We start from the raw sequence: 24,584 nt of genomic DNA, 5'->3' as shown, positions 1-24,584 counted from the left end.
GGGTGGGCTCTTCTTGGGAAGAGGGATGATGGTTGTGGTCTTGAAGCAGGAGGGAACAGTGCTCTGGCTGAGGGAAAGGTTGAAGTTGGTGGTGAAAACATCAGCCAGCTCATTGGCACGTACTCCAAGGGCCCACCCAGGGATGTTGTCTGGTCCTGCTGCCTTCCTGGGGTTGATCCTCCTCAGAGCTTTGTGTACCTGGCCTGATGAGACTGTTGGTGGGGGTCGGGGGGTCGGGGGGTCCAGGTGAATGTGTGCCTCCTCTTTGTGCTGTAGCTGGAGGTCTCAAAGCGGGTGTAGAAAGTGTTGAGGTCATCTGGCAGGCTGTCTGTGGAGCTGATGGTGCTGGTGGTGGTCCTGTAGTCTATGATGTGCTGCAAGCCTTGCCACATTCGCCCGGGGTCAGCAGTAGAATAGAAGCCATCCAGCTTCTCTCTGTACTGCCTCTTGGCTGCTGTAATGGCTTTCCTCAGTCCGTACTTCGCCGCTTTGTACTCCGTCTCATTGCCTGATCTAAATGCAGGACAGTGAGCATGCAGCTTGCGTCGTACCTGACTGGCTTTTGGTTGGGGAACTTCCTGATCTGTATGGTGGGCACGATGTTGCAGACACATGCTGATGTACCCAGTCACATATTCAGCATAGTCCTGTATACTGACAGAAGAGTCCTGTATACTGACAGAAGAGTCCTCCAAAGTGGCTGCAGCTTTAAACACATCCCAGTCTGTCCAAGCAAAACAGTCCTGAAGGGTGATCTCAATCTCTGGGCTCCAGAGTTTTTTTTTTTATTGCTTTATTGGGCATGACTTCTCACATCAAATTACAAAAATAAATTAGCAAAAAAAATAAATAAATAAAAATAAATAAATAAATAAAAATAACTGACAAGAAAGCCACCCAAAGGGGTCGGCACGAACGGGACCCGAAAGTACCCATGCGAGGCACCGCCCAAATAATTAAAACTATGTATAAATGAATAAACACAATTAAGGTAAGCTAAAAAAGGACAATTAACATGATACAGATATTAAACTCTAACGATGACAAGGGCACGATCTCACAAATGACCAAGTGCATGGCCGATCGACATCGAAAGTGTTTTCCAGAAGGTGGAACAAGGTTTGCCTGACGTAGGTTTGAAAAGAGGTCGGAGTAGAAAAACAGATTTTAGGGGCATAGTTACAAGTAGAGTTCCACAGTTTGACAATTCTATTAAAATAGGAAGCCTGAAAAGTAGACGTTTTGCAGGAAGGAGTCTTCAAATTTAGCGAGTTGCTCTGTCTTGTACGGCCGTGTGACACAAATGATACAAAGTTATGTACATTTAGATTGGTATGTCCGTACAAACATTTGTAAAAAAATACAAGGTCTTTCAGTTCCCTATCATACGCTAATGGTAGAAGATCAAGCTTAAAAAGCCTTTGCACCTGCTCTATTTTGGCCATCAGATAGAACTGGCTGGGCGACCAAACCTGGGTCCCAAAATTGAGTTGTGACTTGACGTATCCAAGATAGAGTGTCCTTCTAGCTGACATGTCCGTTAACAACGGGCAGGTGCGCTTTAGGAGCCCAAGCAGTTTATTCGCTTTTGCAACGACAGCATGAACGTGGTTTTCCCATGACAGTTTGCAATTAACTATCACACCAAGATCTTTCTCTTCAATAATGCGCTTGAGCGGAGCATCGTTAAGAGTATATACATGGTTGATAGGCTGCTTTTTTCGTGTAATTGTTAATACCTTGCACTTTAAAGTGTTAAACTGGATATTATTGCGTCTCGACCAGTCGTCCAAATTAGATAGACTGTCTTGTATGACCGCGCAATCTCCAGCAGATTTCACAGCAGCGAAGATTTTTGTGTCATCGGCGTAAAGTGCAGAATGAACTCCGGCCTTTATTACATCTGGTAAGTCATTAATAAATATCACGAAAAGTAAAGGTCCAAGCAGACTCCCTTGGGGCACCCCGGACGTGACGGGAGCCCATTGTGAAAAAGCACCCTGAAGTACGACCCGTTGCACTCAGCCTGTTAGATAGTCCTCCAGCCACAATAAAAGACGACCGGAAACCCTGTACGCGCGTAGCTTAGCTAGAAGGATTTTATGGTTCACGCTATCAAATGCTTTTGCAAAGTCTAGATAAAGCACATCCGTTTGGATGTTCTTGTCTAAATTCAGTCCGATAGTGTGAAGAACTGAAAGCAGCTGTGTTACACATGACCTGTTTTTCAAAAACCCATGCTGAAGATCTGTTATCAAGCATTTTAAATGGTCATAAAGATGGGTAAACACACAGCGTTCAAGGACTTTACTAACAATTGAAAGCAGCGATACCGGGCGATAATGTTCGACTGGTTCCTTAGAGTCTTTTTTGTGTATTGGTGCAATGTCAGCAGATTTCCAATCTCTTGGGAGGCTAGCGCTATTAAGTGATTGATTAAAAATTGCGCATAAACTTGGGCCGATTTGATTGCAGCATTCTTTAAGAAGTCGGGCGGGGATTCCATCTGGTCTGCTAGCTTTAGAGGTGTCAAGGCTATTCAAGTAATCCCGCACTTCATCAACAGACACCTCGACCTCCGAGATTTCTATGTTGGAAATGCAAATCGAGTCTATATTTACATCGGAGACTGGTCGAAAAACAGAAGAAAAGTACTGATTGAAAAGCTCAGCTTTATCTTCTGGTTTCTCTGCAGAGTTACCCTCATAGGTGATCACAGATTCCACGCCAATCTTACTTCCCAAGAAGGCCTTATGGTAGCTCCAGAACAGTTTCGGATTATCTTTGAATCCGAATTCGATTTTTGCTAAGTACTGTCGGTGTTTCCCACGGATTAGCTGTTTAAGTTGTTGACTGAGCTCACGAAGCTTTTGCTTGCGCTCGATGGTTTTATTATTCCTGTATTTCTTCAGAGAAGCGTACTTTTTCCGGATAAGGCGACGCACCTCGGCATCGATCCACGGCGGAGAATTCTTATCGCGCACTGTCTTAACTGGGATGTGCTGTTTGACTGCAGCCAGAAACAAGTCCTTCCAATTTGTCCAGTACTCATTAATGTCAGGTAAAGCTGCTGAACTAAAGGGAACTCTTTCCAGGGAGTCCTTCAGGGCATTGAAATCCCCATTCTTGTAGTCGTAAATAAGACGCTTCATCCCCTTAGTACGCTTAAACTTGTGCCGGATCTCAAACTCAATTACATAGTGATCGGAGGGAATTTTTCCTTCCCTTGGATGAGAGGTAAACACATTTTCAATTGCCTCAGGACAATTGCAAAGTAGTAAATCTAGTTTATTTCCCGCGATGTGGGTAGGGCCATGCACAAACTGATGGAAGAAGTTATCCCCCATAAGATCGCAGAAAATATTGTGATCCTCTCTGGCTCCCTTATTCACGGGAGCACAGCAGTCCGACCAGTCTAATTCAGGAAGATTGAAATCACCGACTACTATGACACAGCTAGACTCACTTGTTTCTAGAAGTGAAGAATTCATTTCCACAAGCGGCTCCGGTGCTTTGTCAGAGTGGTAGAAGCAGTACAGAAAGACTGTTTTTCCGTTGTCCTTGTTGAGCTCCAAAACAACTAGTTCGACTTCGTCCCTCTCAAGATCAATTCGCCTGGAAGCTTTTATATTGGGCTTTACAGCTACGAGTACCCCGCCTCCAATGCGATCCTTTCTATCTTTTCGAAAGATTAAGTATCCCGGAAGTATCTCGTCATCAAAGACCGTATGATTAAGCCAGGTTTCAGAGATACAGACAATGTCAAAATCTCCGTCATATACGAGCTGTTGCAATATGGTAATCTTACATATCTTGGTTGAACTTTCTTCTGTCAGGCGAACCATAGCTTTCAAGCTCTGAGCGTTTAGATAAATTGCATGAAAACAATCGCTAATGCGACCAAGCCCGGGATTCGGGCAGCCATCTTGAAAAATGGCGGCCATTTTCTTCCTGCTTCCTCCTGCTTCCTTCCGCCTGACTTGTTTGACTTGTTTGGTGACAGGATTTGTTTGTTTTAGTCTTTGTCTGTAGGCCGGATACAGGAACAAAGAGATGTGGTCCGAGTGTCCGAAGTGGGGGCGGGGTGCGGCCCTGTGTGCAACACGTATGTTGCTGTAAGCATAGTCCAGTGTGTTCTTATCACGGGTGGGTATGTCCACATGTTGATAATATTTAAGGAATACAGTCCGTAAATTGCACTGATTAAAGTCACCGGCGATGATAAAAACAGCGTCGGGATGAGCTGTCTCTAACACGCTGATGTCATCATGGAGTTTACTGAGTGCTGCCGTGGAGTTAGCTCATGGGAGGATGTAAACAGCAGCCAAAAACACAGCAGTGAATTCCCTTGGGAGATAACAGGGGCGGCATTTCAGCAGTAACAGCTCCACATCTGGTGAAAAGTGTTTATAAACAATCTGTATATCTCCACACCAAGAGTTGTTCATAAACACACACACACACACACACACACACACACACACACACACACACACACACACACCTCCCCCTTTAGCCTTACTAGAAGCTGCGGTCCAGTCTCCTCGGTGTACAGAGTGAGTCTGTAGCTGAATGGCGCATTCTAGGATTTTGTCTGAGAGCCAGGTCTTGGTGAAAATTAGAGTGCAGCGCACTCTTATTTCCTGCTGAGCTGTGATTCTGGCTCTTAATTCATCCAGTTTGTTTTCCAGAGACCGCATGTTGGCTAGCAGGAGGCTGGGTAGCGGTGGTCGGCTAGCGTGAGCTTTTACCCTAGCATGGAGCCCCCCCTTGCCTCGCTTGCATCGCCGTCTCCAGAGCACTTTCCTGGGGTCAGCATGCTCACTCGGGCCCAGTGCTTCAGGGCCTTCCTGGGGCTGGTGGTGGTTGTGGGAGCGAACAATGAGTTGTAGCCCTGGTGGTATCAAGCCAGTAAATTCCAAATGGCTGTGTGTGTTAGCGATGTCCAGCAGTGCCTGTCTGTTATATGTTAGCAGTGCATGACATTTGTGCATGGCAGAAAAAACAGAAAATACACACAAAAAAGAAAAAGCCGGCATTCAAGAGCAGAGCAAGCAAACATGTCTGCCTCAAGGGGTGCCATGACGTAATAACTCGTGGCTCTTGGACCTACTGCAAAATGGATCAGTCCCCTGAGATCTCAAACAAGGGAGATCACCACTGACCGACACTCTGAACTAGAGCCCTGCACTCCCGGGGGAGTCCCGCAGGACTCGCGGGACCCGCCGCAAAGCAGTGCGGCGCGGGACAAATTTTGAAAGCTCATTGCGGGTGCGGGCGGGACCGGAAGTGCACATATGCGGGCGCGGGTGGGAGCAGGAGTGCACATATGCGGCGCGGGCAGGAGCGGTGATAAGCTGCAGTCCCGCTAACTAAAAACGTGTTTGAAATAAAATTTATAAATTATTAATTTATGTCAGGCGGCACGGTGGTGTAGTGGTTAGCGCTGTCGCCTCACAGCAAGAAGGTCCTGGGTTCGAGCCCCGGGGCCGGCGAGGGCCTTTCTGTGCGGAGTTTGCATGTTCTTCCCGTGTCCGCGTGGGTTTCCTCCGGGTGCTCCGGTTTCCCCCACAGTCCAAAGACATGCAGGTTAGGTTAACTGGTGACTCTAAATTGACCGTAGGTGTGAATGTGAGTGTGAATGGTTGTCTGTGTCTATGTGTCAGCCCTGTGATGACCTGGCGACTTGTCCAGGGTGTACCCCGCCTTTCGCCCGTAGTCAGCTGGGATAGGCTCCAGCTTGCCTGCGACCCTGTAGAAGGATAAAGCGGCTAGAGATAATGTGTGTGATGTGATATATAATTTGTGCTGGATATTTTATTTGGCATTAATAAAAACATTCTAAGATGCCTACATTTGCAGAGAGAGTCAGATTGCCAGATTGAGTGAGGAATAGCATCTTAAATTTGCCACTGATCACCCTAACAGGAAATCCTTTGATCACTCTAATGACTCACCGTTCACACCCAGCTTGCAAGAGAACCATGAGTGAAGTGATTTACCGCTTGAGTTAGTCTACAACTCTAATCAGAGAGACAGGTTACACAGTGACGGTAGGCTTGACTCAATGCTACCCTAGAAATCCTTCCTGTAATATGCAAATTTGGCTGTCCAATCAGAGGCGGCCAAATTTGCATATTACAGGAAGGATTTCTGGGATAGCATTGAGTCAAGCCTACCGTCACTGTGTAACCTGTCTCTCTGATGAGAGTTGTTCACTCATGGTTTTCTTGCTAGCTCTGCTTTGCAATAAAAAAAAAATTGGTACAAAGCAAGCCCATTCACTTTTTTATGCTGATCAGAGAATTACAATGGTTTCTCATGTGACGAAAATGTGCGATTCACTATTAAATATTTTAATCGCTTGACAGCACTTATTACTATTAGAGACACTACATGCTGAATTCAGAAACAAGGTAAATAATAACATGAACGTGAGCTGTAGATATTTATGCTCAAATCCACTCAAAGTAGGGGGCGGGGCACCATCACGCTGTGTCAAGACAAGAACTTTCCTGAGAAATAACACGAACGTCTGCATCATGAGGGATTTGCGGGCGGGAGCGGGACAAAATATGGCAGGCGTGGGTGGGAGCGGGACTGAAAATCATAATTCTTTGCGGGCAGGAGTGGGACTGCACAATGCGGGCGCGGGCGGGAGCGGGACTGAAAAATCCGACCCGCACAGACCTCTACTCTGAACTTTATTCTCGTGAAACAACAGTCTCTGACACTGCCCTCAACAGCAGAGAAGACCTGCCTATCATGGAGGAGCTTGATGAAGTGCCTTCCATGGAAGAGCTCAGTAACACCATCAACTCCCTTGCAACTGACAAAGCACCAGACAGTGACAACATTCCACCTGAAGTAATCAAGCACGGTAAACCAGCCTTACTTCAGCCACTGTATGAGCTTTTCTGTCTCTGCTGGGAGGAAGGGGCAGTCCCTCAAGATATGCATGATGATTGTTACTATCATAATCTATAAAAACAAGGGCAACTGCAGTGATTGCAACAAATACAGGGGGCTCTCCATCCTAAGTATTGTTGGCAAAGTGTACGCTCGGATCCTCCTTAACAGATTATAACTGCTTGCAGACCATGTGTACCTGGAATCCCAATGTGGTTTCAGAGCTGGCAGGTCAACAACAGACATGATATTCTTTTAGCACCAACTCCAGGAGAAGTGTAGGGAGCAAGGCCAACCACTCTACATGATGTTTATAGACCTCACCAAGGCCTTTGACCTGGTTAGCAGACAGGGACTTTTTGTGCTCCTCAGAAAGATCGGCTGCCCTCCAAAACTCTGCAGAATGCTGGTTTCATTCCATACGGACATGAAGGGAACAGTCCTGTATGACGGATCCTTCTCAGACTCCTTTCCCATCAACAGTAGAATGAAACAGGGCTGCGCATTGGCACTGACACTGTTTGGAATCTTCTTTTCTCTGCTTCTGTCCTATGCCTTTGACTCATCCACCAATGGTGTCTACCTACACACTAGGTCTGACAAACTGTACAACCTGGCACATCTGCATTCAAAGACTAAGGTGAGGACAGTAGTCCTCAAAGAGATGCTCTTTGCAGACGATGCTGCACTCACAGCCCACACAGAGGAGATCCTTCAGAGACTGACTGACCACTTCACTGATGCATGCACCCAGTTTGAGCTCACTGTCAGCCTGAAGACCTGCATCTGTATACAAGGTGCAAGTATGGTCCCCTCCATCAAAATGAACAATGTCACCTAGGAAGTTGTGGACAAATTTGCCTATCTTGGGTCAAGAGTCAGCAACACCCTCTCACTCAACAATGAGCTCGACAGACGACTTGGGAAGTCCAACACCACCATGGCAAAACTGACCACAAGGGGGTGGGAAAACAAAGCCCTGACAGAACACATCAAGATCCAATTCTACCAGGCCTGTGTCCTCAGCATCATATGGCCCTTTTCCACTACCCTTTTTCAGCTCACTTCAGCTCGCTTCAGCTCACTTCAGCCCGACACGGCTCGCGTTTCGACTACCTTAGAGCAGCACGACTCAGCTCGCTTCAGCCCTGCTTAGCACCCAAAACTCGCACGGTTTTGGAGTGGGGCTGAAGCGAGCCAAACCGAGCCGAGTGGGGCTAGGGGCATGAGGAGACACTCCCCTGTGCACTGATTGGTGAGGAGGAGTGTCCTCACATGCCCACACACGCCCCGCGAGCATGCTGGGATCTGTAAACACTGTAAACCCGGAAGAATAATAATTACGAATTACGAGAATTTCTGAAGCCTTATGCGCCTCGCCTCATCTATATGCTCTTGCCAGTATCTGTTGGCGTTGTCGGTGACAACAAGCCACAGCACCAAGACCAGCAACACTAACGACTCCATGTCCTCCATGTTTATTGTTTACTATCTGGGTCGTGAGACTACCGCTTAAAAGATCACTGATGTCACTGTTTGTGCTGCCTAACGACATCACGTGACGTCCACCCACTTTCGCTAACTCCACCCAATGTGTCCACCCACTTCCAGCCAGCACGGTTCAGCGCGGTTGTAGTCGAAATGCAACTCCAACAGCCCCACTCAGCTCGACTCAGCCCAACTCAGCACGGCACGGCTCAGCCCAACTCAACCGCGTTGGTAGTGGAAAAGCAGCATTATTGTATAGAAGTGAGACCTGGAGCACATACAAGCGCCAAGAATGTCGGCTCCATGCCTTTCACATGCGATGCCTCAGGCGCATTCTTGTTATCAGCTGGCAGGACCACATACCAAACAGTGTCATCCTGCAATGTGCCACAATCCCAAGTAAGTACTCCCTGCTCAGCCAAAGATGCCTCCGATGGCTCGGACATGTCCAACATATAGAAGACAGAAGACTACCAAAAGACATTCTGTATGGTTAGCTGGCCACAGGCACCACGTGTGTTGGTCGCCCTGCATTGAGATTCCGGGATGTCTGCAAGAGAGACATGATCACCTGCAGCATCCCTATGGACAGCTGGGAGTTACAAGCCAAGGACCGAGCTGCCTGGCACCAGGCCATCTGGAAGGGAATCACAGAGGCAGATAAACGGAGGGGCCAGATTGCAGCTGCAAAAAGTGCCAGAAAGAAGCAAGAGGCATCAACAACAACCCTGAACACACAATACATCTGCTCTGTTTGTAACAGGGACTGCAAGTTGAGAATTGGGCTCTACAGCCACAGCAGAACCCACTCCAAGAGCGCGACAATGATGGTCTCTTGAGACAGGACTGCCAAAGAAACACTACAGGCATACAGCCTTGACCTTTTATTGAATGTGCATTACACAGCCTTCATGACAGTGAAATTAGTCTGCATGGTGGAGACATGTTAAGATATTTTTATTGGAGGAAGGCAACATTCTTTATATAGAACTCAAAAATTCTCATGTTGAATTGCGTGATTAGACATAATCCTGTACATCATGGATGACGACATCCGTGTTTAATCAAGGCTGATATAAGATTCAAGATTCAAGATGTTTATTTGTCATATACACAATAACAGACACAGCGGTTTATTATTGGGTAATGAAATTCTTATTTTGCAACTGCCCGACCAAACTATGCTTACCAATATAAAAAGAAATATATATATATAAAATATAAAGTGCATATGGAATGCAAAATATAAAAGTAGAATGAAAAACAAAGATAACATTTAAAAAAAAGAGGCAAACAATATGCAAACATAGAGGTAGATATACTGTGCAATGTCTTATTCAAAACTGCTAATATAGAGGTAGATGGTGATTATAATCCATGGTTCAAAAGCCTGATGGAAATATAGAGGTAGATGGCAATTATAATCCATGGTTCAAAAGCCTGATGGCCTGGGGGTAAAAACTGTTTGTCAGTCTAGTAGTCCTTGCTTTCACACTCCTGTAGTGTCTGCCAGATGGTAGGATTGTGAATAGTCTGTGTTGTGGGTGTGTTTGGTCCCTGATGATGCTCTGTGCCCTTTTTGTGACCCGGGTGTTGTAAATGTCCTGTAGTGGGGGGAGGACAGCTCCACAGATGAACTGTGCCATTTTAATGACATGCTGGAGAGCCTTTCTGTCCTGGGTTGTGCAGTTCCCGTACCACACAGTGATGGAATTTGTCAGGACACTCTCCACTGTGCACCTGTAGAAGTTGCTGAGGAGTTTGGTGGACAGTCCAAATTTCCTCAGCTTCCTCAGGAAGAAGAGTCTCTGTTGAGCCTTCTTGATGGTCTGCTGTGTGTTGTGTGTCCAGGTGAGATCCTCACTGATGTGAGTTCCGAGGAATTTAAATGTTTTCACCTTCTCCACCTGTGTCCCGTTGATGTGCAGCGAGGCGTGCTGGTCTCTCCTCCTCTTCCTTGGGTCAATAATCATCTCCTTGGTCTTCTCAGCATTCAAGGAGAGGTTATTTTCCCGGCATCAGGAGACCAGCTGAGCCACCTCCTCCCTGTAGGCTCTCTCATCTCCGCCGGTGATCAGCCCAATGACAGTGGTGTCGTCAGCGAACTTGATGATGGAAGTGTTACTCTGGGTGGGGGTGCAGTCGTAGGTGAAGAGCGTGTACAGGAGTGGACTGAGCACACAGCCTTGGGGGGGGGGGTCCCTGTGCTCACTGTCTTGGTGCTGGATGTTCTGGTACCGACTCTGACAGCCTGGGGTCTGTTTGTGAGAAAGTCCAGGACCCAGCAGCAGAGGAAGGATGTCAGTCCAAGGGTGGAGAGCTTCTCAGTCAGTCTGCTGGGGATGACGGTATTGAAAGTTGAACTGTAGTCCACAAACAGCATTCGAACACAGGTGTCCCTTGTTCCAGGTGTGACAAGGCTGTGTGGATGGCTGCATTGACGGCATCATCAGTTGAACGGTTCTGACGATATGCAAATTGAAGGGGGTCTATTGTGTCTGGGATGTCCTTTTTGATGTATGACATGACTATCCTCTCAAAACACTTAATTACAACTGAAGTGAGTGCAATTGGGCGATAGTCATTCAGGCATGTTATATTGTTTTTCTTTGGGAGGGGCACTATGGTGGTGGTCTTAAGCATGTGGGCACAGAAGACATGGAGAGGGACAGATTGAAAATGTCTGTGAAGACCTCTGCTAACTGTGTGGAGCAGGCCCTCAAAGCACGGCCGGGGATGTTGTCAGGGCCGGCTGCCTTTTGGGGGTTAGTCCTCCTGAAGACCTTGCTCACCTCGGTTATGGGAAATATAAGAGGAAATAACTGGTGCAGTGATCATATTGCCAACTTCAGTGTCTTCGGGATTCGAGCCTAAACTCAGATGAATGCATGGAATACAACCCTATTTTCCCCAAATTTCCCTTTTGGGATACAGTGGTGCTTGAAAGTTTGTGAACCCTTCACAATGGTCGAAATACTTTTTTCCAGTGTTCTGCAATATTGCAGAATGTCAAAATTTTGTTCTGCAATTTGGAAATATTTTCTGCAAATACACAAGCCTCCATACTACACCCTTCTCAACCTAATAATGCCTATATTTACATCATATCTAGCTTTACAACTCATAGCATTACTGTAATTCTTTATTCTCTCACTATTTTTAATTTCAGTCTTCACAGATCCTTCTCTGCAGCAAAGTTATCATTCCATGATACCTCCACAGGTCTTTCATCCCCCTCGCCCTGACACTACGGGCTACTACAACTTGAAGTCTACCAACTAATTCATAAAATGTACTCATCACACCCACACATTATACTTCCACACAACATACTAATAAAGGTATCACCACAATAAAAAATAGAACACAACTGTTCTTCAAGAAACAAAACATTCATTTTCATGTTAAAAGTCATGTTACATTTTGTCAAGATTAAGTTTCTAGCTTGAACAATAGATTGTTACCCAAAATGTACTTCATTCACAGTGTTTGCATCTGCAACCTGTAGTTTTAAATTGAAAGCAAGGTTTCAATTCTACACTCTGTTACATCTTATGATGATGCAAAGAATTGATGCCATTATGGAATAAAACCCAACTGGCAAATGGAAAGACGTTTGGGTTCATTGTGTTTGCCGGGCTTCTAAAGTGCAAGGTCATGAACTGAACTGAGAACTACTGCAGGGGCTTCACTGCTCTAAACTAACAACAGAGAACTGAGTACAAACTAATCATGGCAGAACTGAGAGCTACAGAACTACTTAGAGCTACAGAACTGAACCTATGAGCTTTGCCTTACAGGGCAACTGTTTTACTTTGTGCTAGTCTGCACCACAGGCAAGACAGCACTAGTAAAAAAAAATAGAACATGTACACAAAACATGTATTAGTGTAGCTTAGTATGAGAAAACAAAATATTCAAAAGTATCTATGAATAAAGGTAAAATACTATTGCTGTCTTCAAAAGGGATATAATATCAGTATAATTTTGCATGATTCAACAATACAATATATATGTATCCAACTATAACAGTGACGGTCTTCATTTTTGTCACCCTTGCGGACACGCGATCTGTCGCTGTTGGAGTCATGCTGGCTGCCGGTTTTGCCGAGATATGACAAAATCATCCTTGTTTTCTTGGCGTTTTTGTCGGACTCTTGCCCCGAAGAAACAATCCTCTTCTTGGGAGCCATGTTTGTTGTGCCGCATTGAATTCTGGGAGATGCATGGCGGAAACTGGCGAACACTGCCGAGGTAGTTGTCAGGTCCTCCCAGGGGGTATTAAAAGTGACGAAATCTTACATCGGAAAATGGCAACTGCCCTTATTTGGTTGTCGTCACCTTTCGTCAGCATTACGTAAATATTGCTCAACTTTGACCTGGAAAACGCCGTCAGGGTCGCGCGGTGCAGGTTTCAGTTTATTTACAGCGCCGCTAGTTTGCTAAATTGAGAACCATTGTATCCCGAGCCTGATTTTTTCATTCTGCAAAATTGCAGGTTGTTTAATTTTTCTTCTGCAATCTTGAAAATCATTCTGCAAAATGCAGACTGCAGATGGGTATTTTGAACACTGCTTTAGAATTTTCTATATATTTCTGCATAAATATGACCTAAAACATCATCAGATTTTCACACAAGTCCTAAAAGTAGATAAAGAGAACCCAGTTAAACAAATGAGACAAAAATATTATACTTGGTCATTTATTTAATGAGGAAAATGATCCAATATTACATAGCTGTGAGTGGAAAAAGTATGTGAACCTTTGCTTTCAGTATCTGGTGTGACCCCCTTGTGCAGCAATAACTGCAACTCAACGTTTCCAGTAACTGTTGATCAGTCCTGCACACTGGCTTGGAGGAATTTTAGCCCATTCCTCCTTACAGAACAGCTTCAACTCTGGGATGTTGGTGGGTTTCCTCACATGAACTGCTCGCTTCAGGTCCTTCCTCAACATTTCAATTGGATTAAGGTCAGGACTTTAACTTGGCCATTCCAAAACATTAACTTTATTTTTCTTTAACCATTCTTTGGAAGAATGACTTGAGTGCTTAGGGTCGTTGTCTTGCTGCATGACCCACCTTCTCTTGAAATTAAGTTCATGGACAGATGTCCTGACATCTTCCTTTAGAATTCACTGGTATAATTCAGAATTCATTGTTCCATCAATAATGGCAAGCCATCCTGGCCCAGATGCAGCAAAACAGGCCCAAACTATGATACTACCACCACTATGTTTCACAGATGGGGTAAGGTTCTTATGCTGGAATGCAGCGTTTTCCTTTCTCCAAACACAATGCTTCTCATTTAAACCAAAAAGTTCTATTTTGGTCTCATCCGTCCACAAAACATTTTTCCAATAGCCTTCTGGCTTGTCCACGTGATTTTTAGCAAACTACAGACGAGCAGCAATGTTCTTTTTGGAGAACAGTGGCTTTCTCCTTGGAACCCTGCCATGCACACCATTGTTGTTCAGTGTTCTCCTGATGGTGGACTCATGAGCATTAACATTAGCCAATGTAAGAGAGGTCTTCAGTTGCTTAGAAGTTACCCTGGGGTCCTTTGTGACCTCACCGACTATTACATGCCTTGCTCTTGGAGTGATATTTGTTGGTCGACCACTCCTGGGGAGAGTAACAATGGTCTTGAGTTTCCTCCACTTGTACATAATCTGTCTGACTGTGGACTGGTGGAGTTCAAACACTTTAGAGATGGTTTTGTAACCTTTTCCAGCCTGATGAGCATCAACAACGCTTTTTCTGAGGCCCTCAGAAATCTCTTTTGTTTGTGCCATGATACACTTCCACAAACATGTGTTGTGAAGCTCAGACTTTGATAGATCCCTGTTCTTTAAATAAAACAGGGTGCCCACTCACACCTGATTGTCATCCCATTGATTGAAAACACCTGACTAATTTCACCTTCAAATTAACTGCTAATCCTAGAGGTTCACATACTTTGCCACTCACAGATATGGAATATTGGATCATTTTCCTCAATAAATAAATGACCAAGTATAATATTGTTGTCTCATTTGTTTAACTGGGTTCTCTTTATGTACTTTTAGGACTTGTGTGAGAATCTGATGATGTTTTAGGTCATATTTATGCAGAAATATAGAAAATTCTAAAGGGTTCACAAACTTTCAAGCACCACTGTAAATAAAGTCCATCCATTCATCCAGCTATATGTTTGCCAGTCCTAGACATTTTTCAAATCTATCACTTGAGAAGCCAACTCAAAAACATGCAGCTGTGCACGTGGACACTGGTGATCTTGAACAAGCGATCAGTTTCACTGCCAGCTATTTTGAGAGACTGGGACGTCTTTACAGTAATCACATGATGTCTGTGAGATGCCACCTAAATGGCTTGCAGCTCACAAGATAAATGGTGATTTTTGAAAACAGTATGCAATTACTGTAGAACTGCCACAATAGATATTGTCAATACATATGACAATGTGTATTTCACTGGCCACAGTGATGTAATACTTTCTGATTTGTTTAATTGTCTGAAATGTGAAACCCAATCAAACCAAACAGCAAAGAAATCCAAAGTATTCATTTCAAACTCCTTTAAAATTGTGTGTGTGTGTGTTCACCTGTAATTCTTTTACAGCCATTTGACCTTTCTCACGGTTGCCATGGAAACCCTGAGTGACCTTCCATACTCGTTCTCCAGGACGCACCCGCTGCACAAAGTTAGCAGGAAAAAATCCGATTTTGTCTCGACTCTTTCCCTGACACACACACACACACACACACACACACACACACAAGTAGTGAGACAGTCACCAGAGCAACCCCTAACAGCAAGGTTCAGAGATTTTTTTGTTCTCTACATTGTATGAGTCACAACACACATCAGCATTAACATGCATCAAATGGATCAAACAATCAGCTTTATCTTTTTTTCCCTTTTCATTACTCTTTCGATTATGTTCATTATGTCTTATATTAAATATAGTTAGGTTTTTTTTTCTTTTTTTATCAGACATCTAGTTTTTAGGTTTGTTTACCTGACATGTTTCGACAATCCAGACAGGAAGGCCATGCCTTCGGAAACATCAGCTGATAAAAGATGCATCACCAATAACATCCGGTGACACTCTGAGAATGACGACAGTCGTACGTCGAAACATGTCAGGTAAACAAACCTAAAAACTAGATGTCTGATAAAAAAAGAAGAAAAAAAACTAACCTTTTCATTACTGTTGTTTTTTGAGATTTTTCTTTTGGAATGACTAACATAAACAGTCAGGTGAAGTTTTTGCATGAGCATTAAACTTTCATTTCAGCCCAGGTGATGGGTTTCTCTTGCTGGCTCAAGAGGTCGGGTTGATGTGACCCAGACTGGGTTGATGATGAGAAACTCAGCATGCTGGGTCAGGGGTGTAGATCTGAACATTACAGTCTTCAAACTGCAATTGCAGGAAATGTACATTTTTATTTTGATGTACCTTTTGAAATTATATTTCTGTAGACTTTGTCAGTATGTAGGCTATAATTCTTTTTCTTGCTACATAACTATTCATGTTACTTCTAGCTAGTTAAAAATTACTTTTTCTGTAACAGCTGGATTATCGTCCGATACTGGAGTCAACTTCATTCTAATCTTGCATTTGATTCGATTTTCGTCATTCAATAAAACACAATATGGAAATACGTACGATGTACTTCCTGGTGTCCGAGTTGTTTGCGATGAGTCTTTTTTCCGCGAGTGTTGGCATTAATCATTAAACTTTATTTTTTCTACAAAGAATTTTCCAGAATCCTTTTCTTTTTTATTGTACTTTCACTTTTGCTTTCCTTTTTCCGCATTTTAATTTTTTTTTAAAGAATGCCAAGACCGGACGCTTTTCTTTTTTTTCCCTCCTCCTGCATAAAGACCACAAGCGGAGGCCATCCACATTGGACCTGTTTTAATATAAACAGATCTTTGATTAAGGTACAGTGGTGCTTGAAAGTTTGTGAACCCTTTAGAATTTTCTATATATCTGCATAAATATGACCTAAAATATCATCAGATTTTCACACAAGTCCTAAAAGTAGATAAAGTAAAACAAATGAGACAAAAATATTATACTTGGTCATCTGTGGGTGGTAAAAGAGAGCAACTGGACTTGCTTGAAGATTCTTGAAGACGTTTCACCTCTCATCCGAAAGGCTTCTTCAGTTCTGTCTGACTGGTAGGGCGTATCAGGTATTTATCCTCTCATGGATGAAAAGCTCATCTAAGGTGTCATTGAGTTATCCTGCTGGTGTGGGTCACTGGGGGCTGGTTGTGAACGGCCTCGAGAGTCGTTAGGATGATCAGTGGATTGCCCATGAGGGTGATCAATGGAACGCTGATTCTCTCTGTCCTCCTGTGAGTCACTGAAAACAGCTGGGTTTTGGTGTGCATTCAGTTGTCTGGGAAGTGTGCCAAGGACTGCATTGTAGGTGGCTGATAAATGATGTCTTAGACCCCCATCTGTGTTCAGTGATGGCCGTTCCAGGTTGACAAAAATGGCTTCGTTAACTCCTCGCTCATACCAACGATCCTCTCTGGCTAAAATGTGTACATTGCAATCCTGAAATGAGTGTCCTTTGTTGTTAAGATGAAGGTAGACAGCAGAGTCCTGGCTTGAGGAACTGGCTCTCCTGTGTTGAGCCATGCGCCTATGAAGCGGTTGTTTTTTTCCCCAATATAAAAGTCCGTGCATTCCTCACTGCACTGAATTGCATACACTACATGTCCTGTTTGTGTCTGGGTATTCTGTCCTTAGGGTGGACCAGTTTCTGCTTCAGGGTGTTACTGGGTCTGAATGTACCGGAATGTTGTGTTTGTAGAAGATCCTCCTGAGTTTCTCAGATAGACCAGAAATGTAGGGAATGACAGTGTTCTTGCATTTGTTCCTGTTATCCTCCTTGTCTGTTCTGTTCCTTTTTCTGCTCTTGAGGAAAGACCAGTTGGGATACCTGCAGTTCTGAAGTGCTTTCTTGATGTGATTCTGCTCCTTCTCTTTTCCCTCTATTGTTGTAGGGATGTTCTGAGCCCTGTGTTGCAAGGTCCTAATGACCCCCAATTTGTGTTCCAGTGGGTGGTGAGAGTCAAAGAGTAGGTACTGGTCTGTGTGTGTGGATTTCCGGTAGACCTCGATGCTCAGGCTTCTCTCTTGTCTAATGTGTACATCACAATCCAAGAAGGCTAGATTATTCCCACTGACGTCCTCCCGAGTGAAGTTGATGTTAATATCCACTGCATTGATGTGCTTAGAGAGGCTTCCACCTCATGGGTTTTGATTTTAACCCAGGTATCATCCACATATCTGAACCAGTGGCTGGGAGCAACTCCTGAAAAAGTGGTCAAAGCTTTATGTTCTACTTCCTCCATGTAAAGATTGGCCACAATAGGGGATACCGGTGAGCCCATGGCGCATCCATGCTTCTGTCTGTAGAAACTTTCATTAAACTGGAAATAAGTGGTAGTCAGGCAGAGGTCAAGCAGGGTGCAACTCTGGTCCGTGGTGAGGTTCGTTCTATCCAATAAGGTGCTGTCTTGAAGGAGTTGTTTTCTAACAGATTCAACTGCTTCTGTGGTGGGAATGCAGGTGAACAGAGAAGTGACGTCGTAGGAAACCATGGTTTCATCTGAGTCTAGTTTGAGGTCTGCAACTTGAGTAGCAAAATCTTGGGAGTTTTTGATGTGATGTGGCGTATTCCCAACGAGAAGAGCCAGGATGGTGGCTAGGTGTTTGGCAATGTTGTAAGTAACAGAGTTTATACTACTGATGATAGGTCTGAGTGGAGCTCCTTCCTTGTGAATCTTGGGGAGTCCGTATATGAGAGGAACGGCTTCCCCAGGGTACAATCTGTAGTACAGAGATTGGTTGATGGCTTGGTCCTTTTCTAGTTGTTGCAGGCAGCTAACAACTTTCTTTTTGTAACAACTTGTGAGGTCCTGCCTCAAGGTTTCATAGGTGGTAGTGTCGCTGAGGAGACTGGTCATCCTGGAGTGGTAGTCCGCTGTGTTTAGCAACACTGTGCATCTCCCTTTCTCAGCAGGAAGGATGGTGATGTTCCGGCCTCTTTGAAACAATGTAAGAGCCCTCCTTTCTTGGATGGTGAGGTTGGAGGGGGGTGCTTTCGCACTGGACAGAGCAGCTGAGATCTTCAGCCTAAGTTGTTCTGACTCCGTGTTGGTCAGATTGTTGTTTCTGATGGCTGACTCTGTGGCTGTGATGATGTCTACCACTGGTATCCGCTCTGGTGAAACTGCAAAGTTAAGTCCGTTGGATAGAACATCTTTCTCTGGTTGGGTGAGTACCTTGTCGGATAAGTTCTTCACCCATTTCTCTTGTATGTCCGGCTGTGTAGCCTGATCAGATTTCTTCCTCCAAGTCAGCACTTCTGTCTTGCTGGAGGAGGTGGTTTTAGACAGCAAAGTCAGATGAAACCATGGTTTCCTACAACGTCACTTCTCTGTTCACCTGCATTCCCACCACAGAAGCAGTTGAATCTGTTAGAAAACGACTCCTTCGAGACAGCACCTTATTGGATAGAATGAACCTCACCACGGACCAGATTTGCACCCTGCTTGACCTCTGCCTGACTACCACTTATTTCCAGTTTAATGAAAGTTTCTACAGACAGAAGCATGGATGCGCCATGGGCTCACCGGTATCCCCTATTGTGGCCAATCTTTACATGGAGGAAGTAGAACATAAAGCTTTGACCACTTTTTCAGGAGTTGCTCCCAGCCACTGGTTCAGATATGTGGATGATACCTGGGTTAAAATCAAAACCCATGAGGTGGAAGCCTTCTCTAAGCACATCAATGCAGTGGATATTAACATCAACTTCACTCGAGAGGACGTCAGTGGGAATAATCTAGCCTTCTTGGATTGTGATGTACACATTACACAAGAGAGAAGCCTGAGCATTGAGGTCTACTGGAAATCCACACACACAGACCAGTACCTACTCTTTGACTCTCACCACCCACTGGAACACAAATTGGGGGTCATTAGGACCTTGCAACACAGGGCTCAGAACATCCCTACAACAATAGAGGGAAAAGAGAAGGAGCAGAATCACATCAAGAAAGCACTTCAGAACTGTGGGTATCCCAACAGGTCTTTCCTCAAGAGCAGAAAAAGGAACAGAATGGACAAGGAGGATAACAGGAACAAATGCAAGAACATTGTCATTCCCTACATTTCTGGTCTATCTGAGTGTGGCAGCAGGGGCGTGGTCAAGCGTCGGTCTGTGACAGGAGGGCGGAGTCAGGGAAGGTAAGTGGCAGAATCACTACACCTGACTGCAATTAACCTGTGTTTGTGTGTCTTCCCAGTGACTGCGCCCTATTTAGGGAGGGAGAGTGAGAACAGAGGAGCTCATCCCCGGATGAGATGCTAGTGTGTGTCTGTGTCTCTATTTGTGCGAAGAAAACATTGTTAGACTGAAAAGTGTGGCAATAAAAAGCCTGCATACAAACCTGATCTCTGTCCTGCCGTCCTCTGTGCTCCACCCACTCCTATTGAACTGCTACACTGGGAAACTCAGGAGGATCTTCTACAAACACAACATTCCGGTCTGTGACAGACCGTCATGCCTGTGTTACCTTCTGGCTCTCTCCTTTTAGTTATGCTGTCATAGTTAGTTGCCGGAGTCCCTGCTTGTACTCGGTGCAATATGTATACTGTTCCTACTTATTCAGGTGACATTGGGCATACCTAACCACCTGTGTTTTCTTTCTCTTCCCCCCCCCACCCCAAATCTGTCCCTCTGAGTTACATGGAGTCAACAGGAAATCTTTTGGTGGAGACGGTGGGGACCTCGACTGGCTATCGTAGCCTGCAGGGAATCGGCCGTCAGACGTTCTGTCGCATGTCCCAGACCCGGTGAAATGTAACTGAATTGTCTTGGCCAGGCCTAAGGGTCCCATCTGCATCTCATCATTGCTGAGGAGTGTGCTCCCATCACCCAATCAAGCATCCAGCCAGAGCAGGTCATGATATATTTTTTACCATATTAACATGCCATTGTGCGTCATGCCTGATGTAAAGACTCTCGTCTCTGCGAGCCTACCACACAGATTTAATACTTGTCATTTTTAGGGCATACCTAACAACGTGTTTTCTTTCTCTCCCCCCCCATCTGTCCCTCTGAGTTACATGTTGATCCTGGGATTGAGATGCTGGCCTCTTCTGCCCCTCGGACCTGCTTGATCCATCCTGGTGCCCTGTGTCTGGTCGGAGTTTTATCGCCCCACTCCTGTGAAGGACGGCCCCATGAGGACAGTTGAGGGTTATACCTGTTAAAACTGTTAATATTATAGTCAGGCTGTCTGTTGTTGCCCAAATGAGGATGGGTTCCCTTTTGAGTCTGGTTCCTCTCGAGGTTTCTTCCTCATGTCGTCTGAGGGAGTTTTTCCTTGCCACCGTCGCCACAGGCTTGCTCATTGGGGATAGATTAGGGATGAAATTAGCTCATGTTTTAAGTCGTTCAAATTCTGTAAAGCTGCTTTGCGACAATGTTTATTGTTAAAAGCGCTGTACAAATAAACTTGATTTGATTTGATTTGATTCCGGTACATTTCAGACCCAGTAACACCCTGAAGCAGAAACTGGTCCACCCTAAGGACAGAATACCCAGACACAAACAGGACAACATAGGCTACGTTCACACTGCAGGCTGAAGTGACTCAAATCCGATCTTTTCGCCCATATGTGACTTGTATCCGATCTTTTATTGACAATATGAACGACACAGATCCGATTTTTTCAAATCCGACCCAGGCCGTTTGGATATGTGGTCCTAATTCCGATTCCTATCCGCTCTTTTCATATGCGACTTCAGTCTAAACCGCCAGGTCGCATTCATCCGACTTACACGTCATCAACAAGCCACAAACGTCACTATTCTGCGCTGAAGTAGGCGGCGGGTCTCTCAAAAAAAGTTACAACAACATGGCGCATGACCACGGGCGCAGATAGAGGGTGGGACTCGTCCCACCCAGATTTAAATTCACCTCGTTCAGTCCCCCCCTACTTATAGGGAGGAAAAAACGTCTATGCTGTCTTTCTTTGCATAAGGCAAACCTCACGGAAAAATCAAAAGACTAATTACCATTCGGTTTATTGAGGTGCACGGCAGTGTATACATAGTTGCAACAACTCACATAAAACAAAGACTGATATTCGGTTGGTTGAGCTGCGCAGACTGCACAGGTTGCGAGCTCGAGCTTGGTTGCTATGGTTACTAACAACAAGTTTGACAGGCATATCGGGGTTGGGGTTGGTTTGCTGGCAGCTTTGTCCCTCCCAGTTTTTTGTCCCCCCCCCCCAGTTCAAAAAACGTATCTGCGCCCCTGCGCATGACATCAATGCGAGGGACGCTTCGGGCTGTGAAGGTTCTGAATCTTCTCAATGGAAGGACGCAGAGGTTAGGGAGCTGATTTCCATTTGGGGGGATACAGCTATTCAAGCTAGATTGGATGGGTCATACCGCAACCGGGCGGTTTTACTTCCGTAAACACTGGCCATGCTCACTGCGTGTGACGTCGTCGTATCCTGCAATGCGCATGCGGAACACTTTTAGGTCGCTTTTCGTTCATACTGAGGATCACATACAAGTCGCATATATTTGTTAATGTGAACGACCTCACAAAAAAATCGGATTTCACAAAAAAATCGGAATTGAGCATTAAGCCTTGCAGTGTGAACGTAGCGATAGTGTATGCAATTCAGTGCAGTGAGGAATGCACGGACTCGTATATTGGGGAAAACAAAACAACCGCTTCACAGGTGCATGGCTCAACACAGGAGAGCCAGTTCCTCCGGCCAGGACTCTGCTGTCTACCTTCATCTTAACAACAAAGGACACTCATTTCAGGATTGCAACGTACGCATTTTAGCCAGAGAAGATCGTTGGTATGAGCGAGGAGTTAAAGAAGCCATTTTTGTCAACCTGGAACGGCCATCACTGAACAGAGGTGGGGGTCTAAGACATCATTTATCAGCCACTTACAATGCAGTCCTTGGCACACTTCCCAGACAACTGAATGCACACCAAAACCCAGCTGTTTTCAGTGACTCACAGGAGGACAGAGAGAATCAGCATTCCATTGATCACCCTCACGGGCAATCCACTGATCATCCTAATGACTCTTGAGGCCGTTCACAACCAGCCCCCAGTGACCCACCCCAACAGGATGACTCAATGAGACCTTAGATGAGCTTTTCATCCATGAGAGGATAAATACCTGATACTCCCTACCAGTCAGACAGAACTGAAGAAGCCTTTCAGATGAGAGGTGAAACGTCTTCAAGAATCTTCAAGCAAGTCCAGTTGCTCTCTTTTACCACCCACAGTTTACTATGACCTGGATGACTGAGAATCTTCACAGACATATACTTGGTCATTTATTTATTGAGGAAAATGATCCAATATTACATATCTATGAGTGGCAAAAGTATGTGAACCTTTGCTTTCAGTATCTGGTGTGACCCCCTTGTGCAGCAATGACTGTAACTAAACATTTCCGGTAACTGTTGATCAGTCATGCACACCGGCTTGGAGGAATTTTAGCCAATTCTTCTGTACAGAACAGCTTCAACTCTGGGATGTTGGTGGGTTTCCTCACATGAACTGCTCGCTTCAGGTCCTTCCTCAACATTTCGATTGGATTAAGGTCAGTACTTTGACTTGGTCATTCCAAAACATTAACTTTATTATTCTTTAACCATTCTTTGGTAGAATGACTTGTGTGCTTAGGGTTGGTGTCTTGCTGCATGACCCACCTTCTCTTGAGATTCAGTTCATGGACAGATGTCCTGACATCTTCCTTTAGAATTCGCTGGTATAATTCAGAATTCATTGTTCCATCAATGATGGCAAGCCGTCCTGGCCCAGATGCAGCAAATCAGGCCCAAACCATGATACTACCACCACCACCACCATATTTCACAGATGGGATAAGGTTCTTATGCTGGAATACAGTGTTTTCTTTTCTCCAAACATAACGTTTCTCATTTAAACCAAAAAGTTCTATTTTGGTCTCATCCGTCCACAAAACATTTTTCCAATAGCCTTCTGGCTTGTCCACGTGATCCTTAGCAAACTGCAGACGAGCAGCAATGTTCTTTTTGGAGAGCAGTGGCTTTCTCCTTGCAACCTTGCCAAGCACACCATTGTTGTTCAGTGTTCTCCTGATGGTGGACTCATGAACATTAACATTAGCCAATGTGAGAGAGGTCTTCAGTTGCTTAGAAGTTACCCTGGGATCCTTTGTGACCTCACCGACTATTACATGCCTTGCTATTACATGTGATCTTTGTTGGTTGACCACTCCTGGGGAGGGTAACAATGGTCTTGAATTTTCTCCATTTGTACACAATCTGTCTGACTGTGGACTGGTGGAGTTCATACTCTTTAGAGATGGTTTTGTAACCTTTTCCAGCCTGATGAGCATCAACAACACTTTTTCTGAGGTCCTCAGAAATCTCTTTTGCTCATGCCATGATACACTTCCACAAACATGTGTTGTGAAGCTCAGACTTTGATAGATCCCCGTTCTTTAAATAAAACAGGGTGCCCACTCACATCTGATCGTAATCCCATTGATTGGGAACACCTGATTCTAATTTCACCTTCAAATTAACTGCTAATCCTAGAGGTTCACATACTTTTGCCACTCACAGATATGGAATATTAGATCATTTTCCTCAATAAATAAATAACCAAGTATATTTTTGTCTTATTTGTTTAACTGGGTTCTCTTTATCTACTTTTAGGACTTGTGTGAGAATCTGATGATGTTTTAGGTCATATTTATGCAGAAATATAGAAAATTCGAAAGGGTTCACAAACTTTCAAGCACCACTGTACGTGAATCCTTTCATCATGGTACACTTTCAGCTTGTTCAGTGTGCTGAGTGCAGGATGTTTAGTCATTCTTCCTCCATCGCTAGTGATAGCTTTATTTGTGATAAGTGCAGATTAGTTAGCTCTCTGATGGATAAGATTACAGTTTTAGAAGAGTGTATACAGACTTTAGAGAAGGCTAGTGAGAATGAGAACAGTGTAGTTTCTGCAGGGGAAAGTCTGGATGCCCTAGGTGGAGTTAGCAATTCCCCAACTCTGGCATTAGAGTCCTCACAGCGGGGTGAATGGGTGATGATTCGGTGGCATAAGTGTAGAGC

The 24,584-nt window shown here is 44.7% G+C and overlaps 1 protein-coding gene across 1 annotated transcript in view; it reads right to left on the bottom strand.

Annotated features, from left to right (window-relative positions):
* Positions 1 to 24,584, bottom strand: part of LOC132897493 (SH3 and cysteine-rich domain-containing protein 2-like) — a 191,115-nt gene that overhangs the window by 7,916 nt on the left and 158,615 nt on the right. Inside the window, exon 10 of the mRNA XM_060938764.1 lies at positions 15,000 to 15,137. Coding sequence (XP_060794747.1) covers positions 15,000 to 15,137 — 138 coding nt within the window. The remainder of the gene's footprint in view (positions 1 to 14,999; positions 15,138 to 24,584) is intronic.

Source organism: Neoarius graeffei, chromosome 14 (genome assembly GCF_027579695.1).
Source record: "Neoarius graeffei isolate fNeoGra1 chromosome 14, fNeoGra1.pri, whole genome shotgun sequence".
Taxonomy (NCBI): domain Eukaryota; kingdom Metazoa; phylum Chordata; class Actinopteri; order Siluriformes; family Ariidae; genus Neoarius; species Neoarius graeffei.
This window is presented reverse-complemented; position numbering and strand designations above follow the sequence as displayed.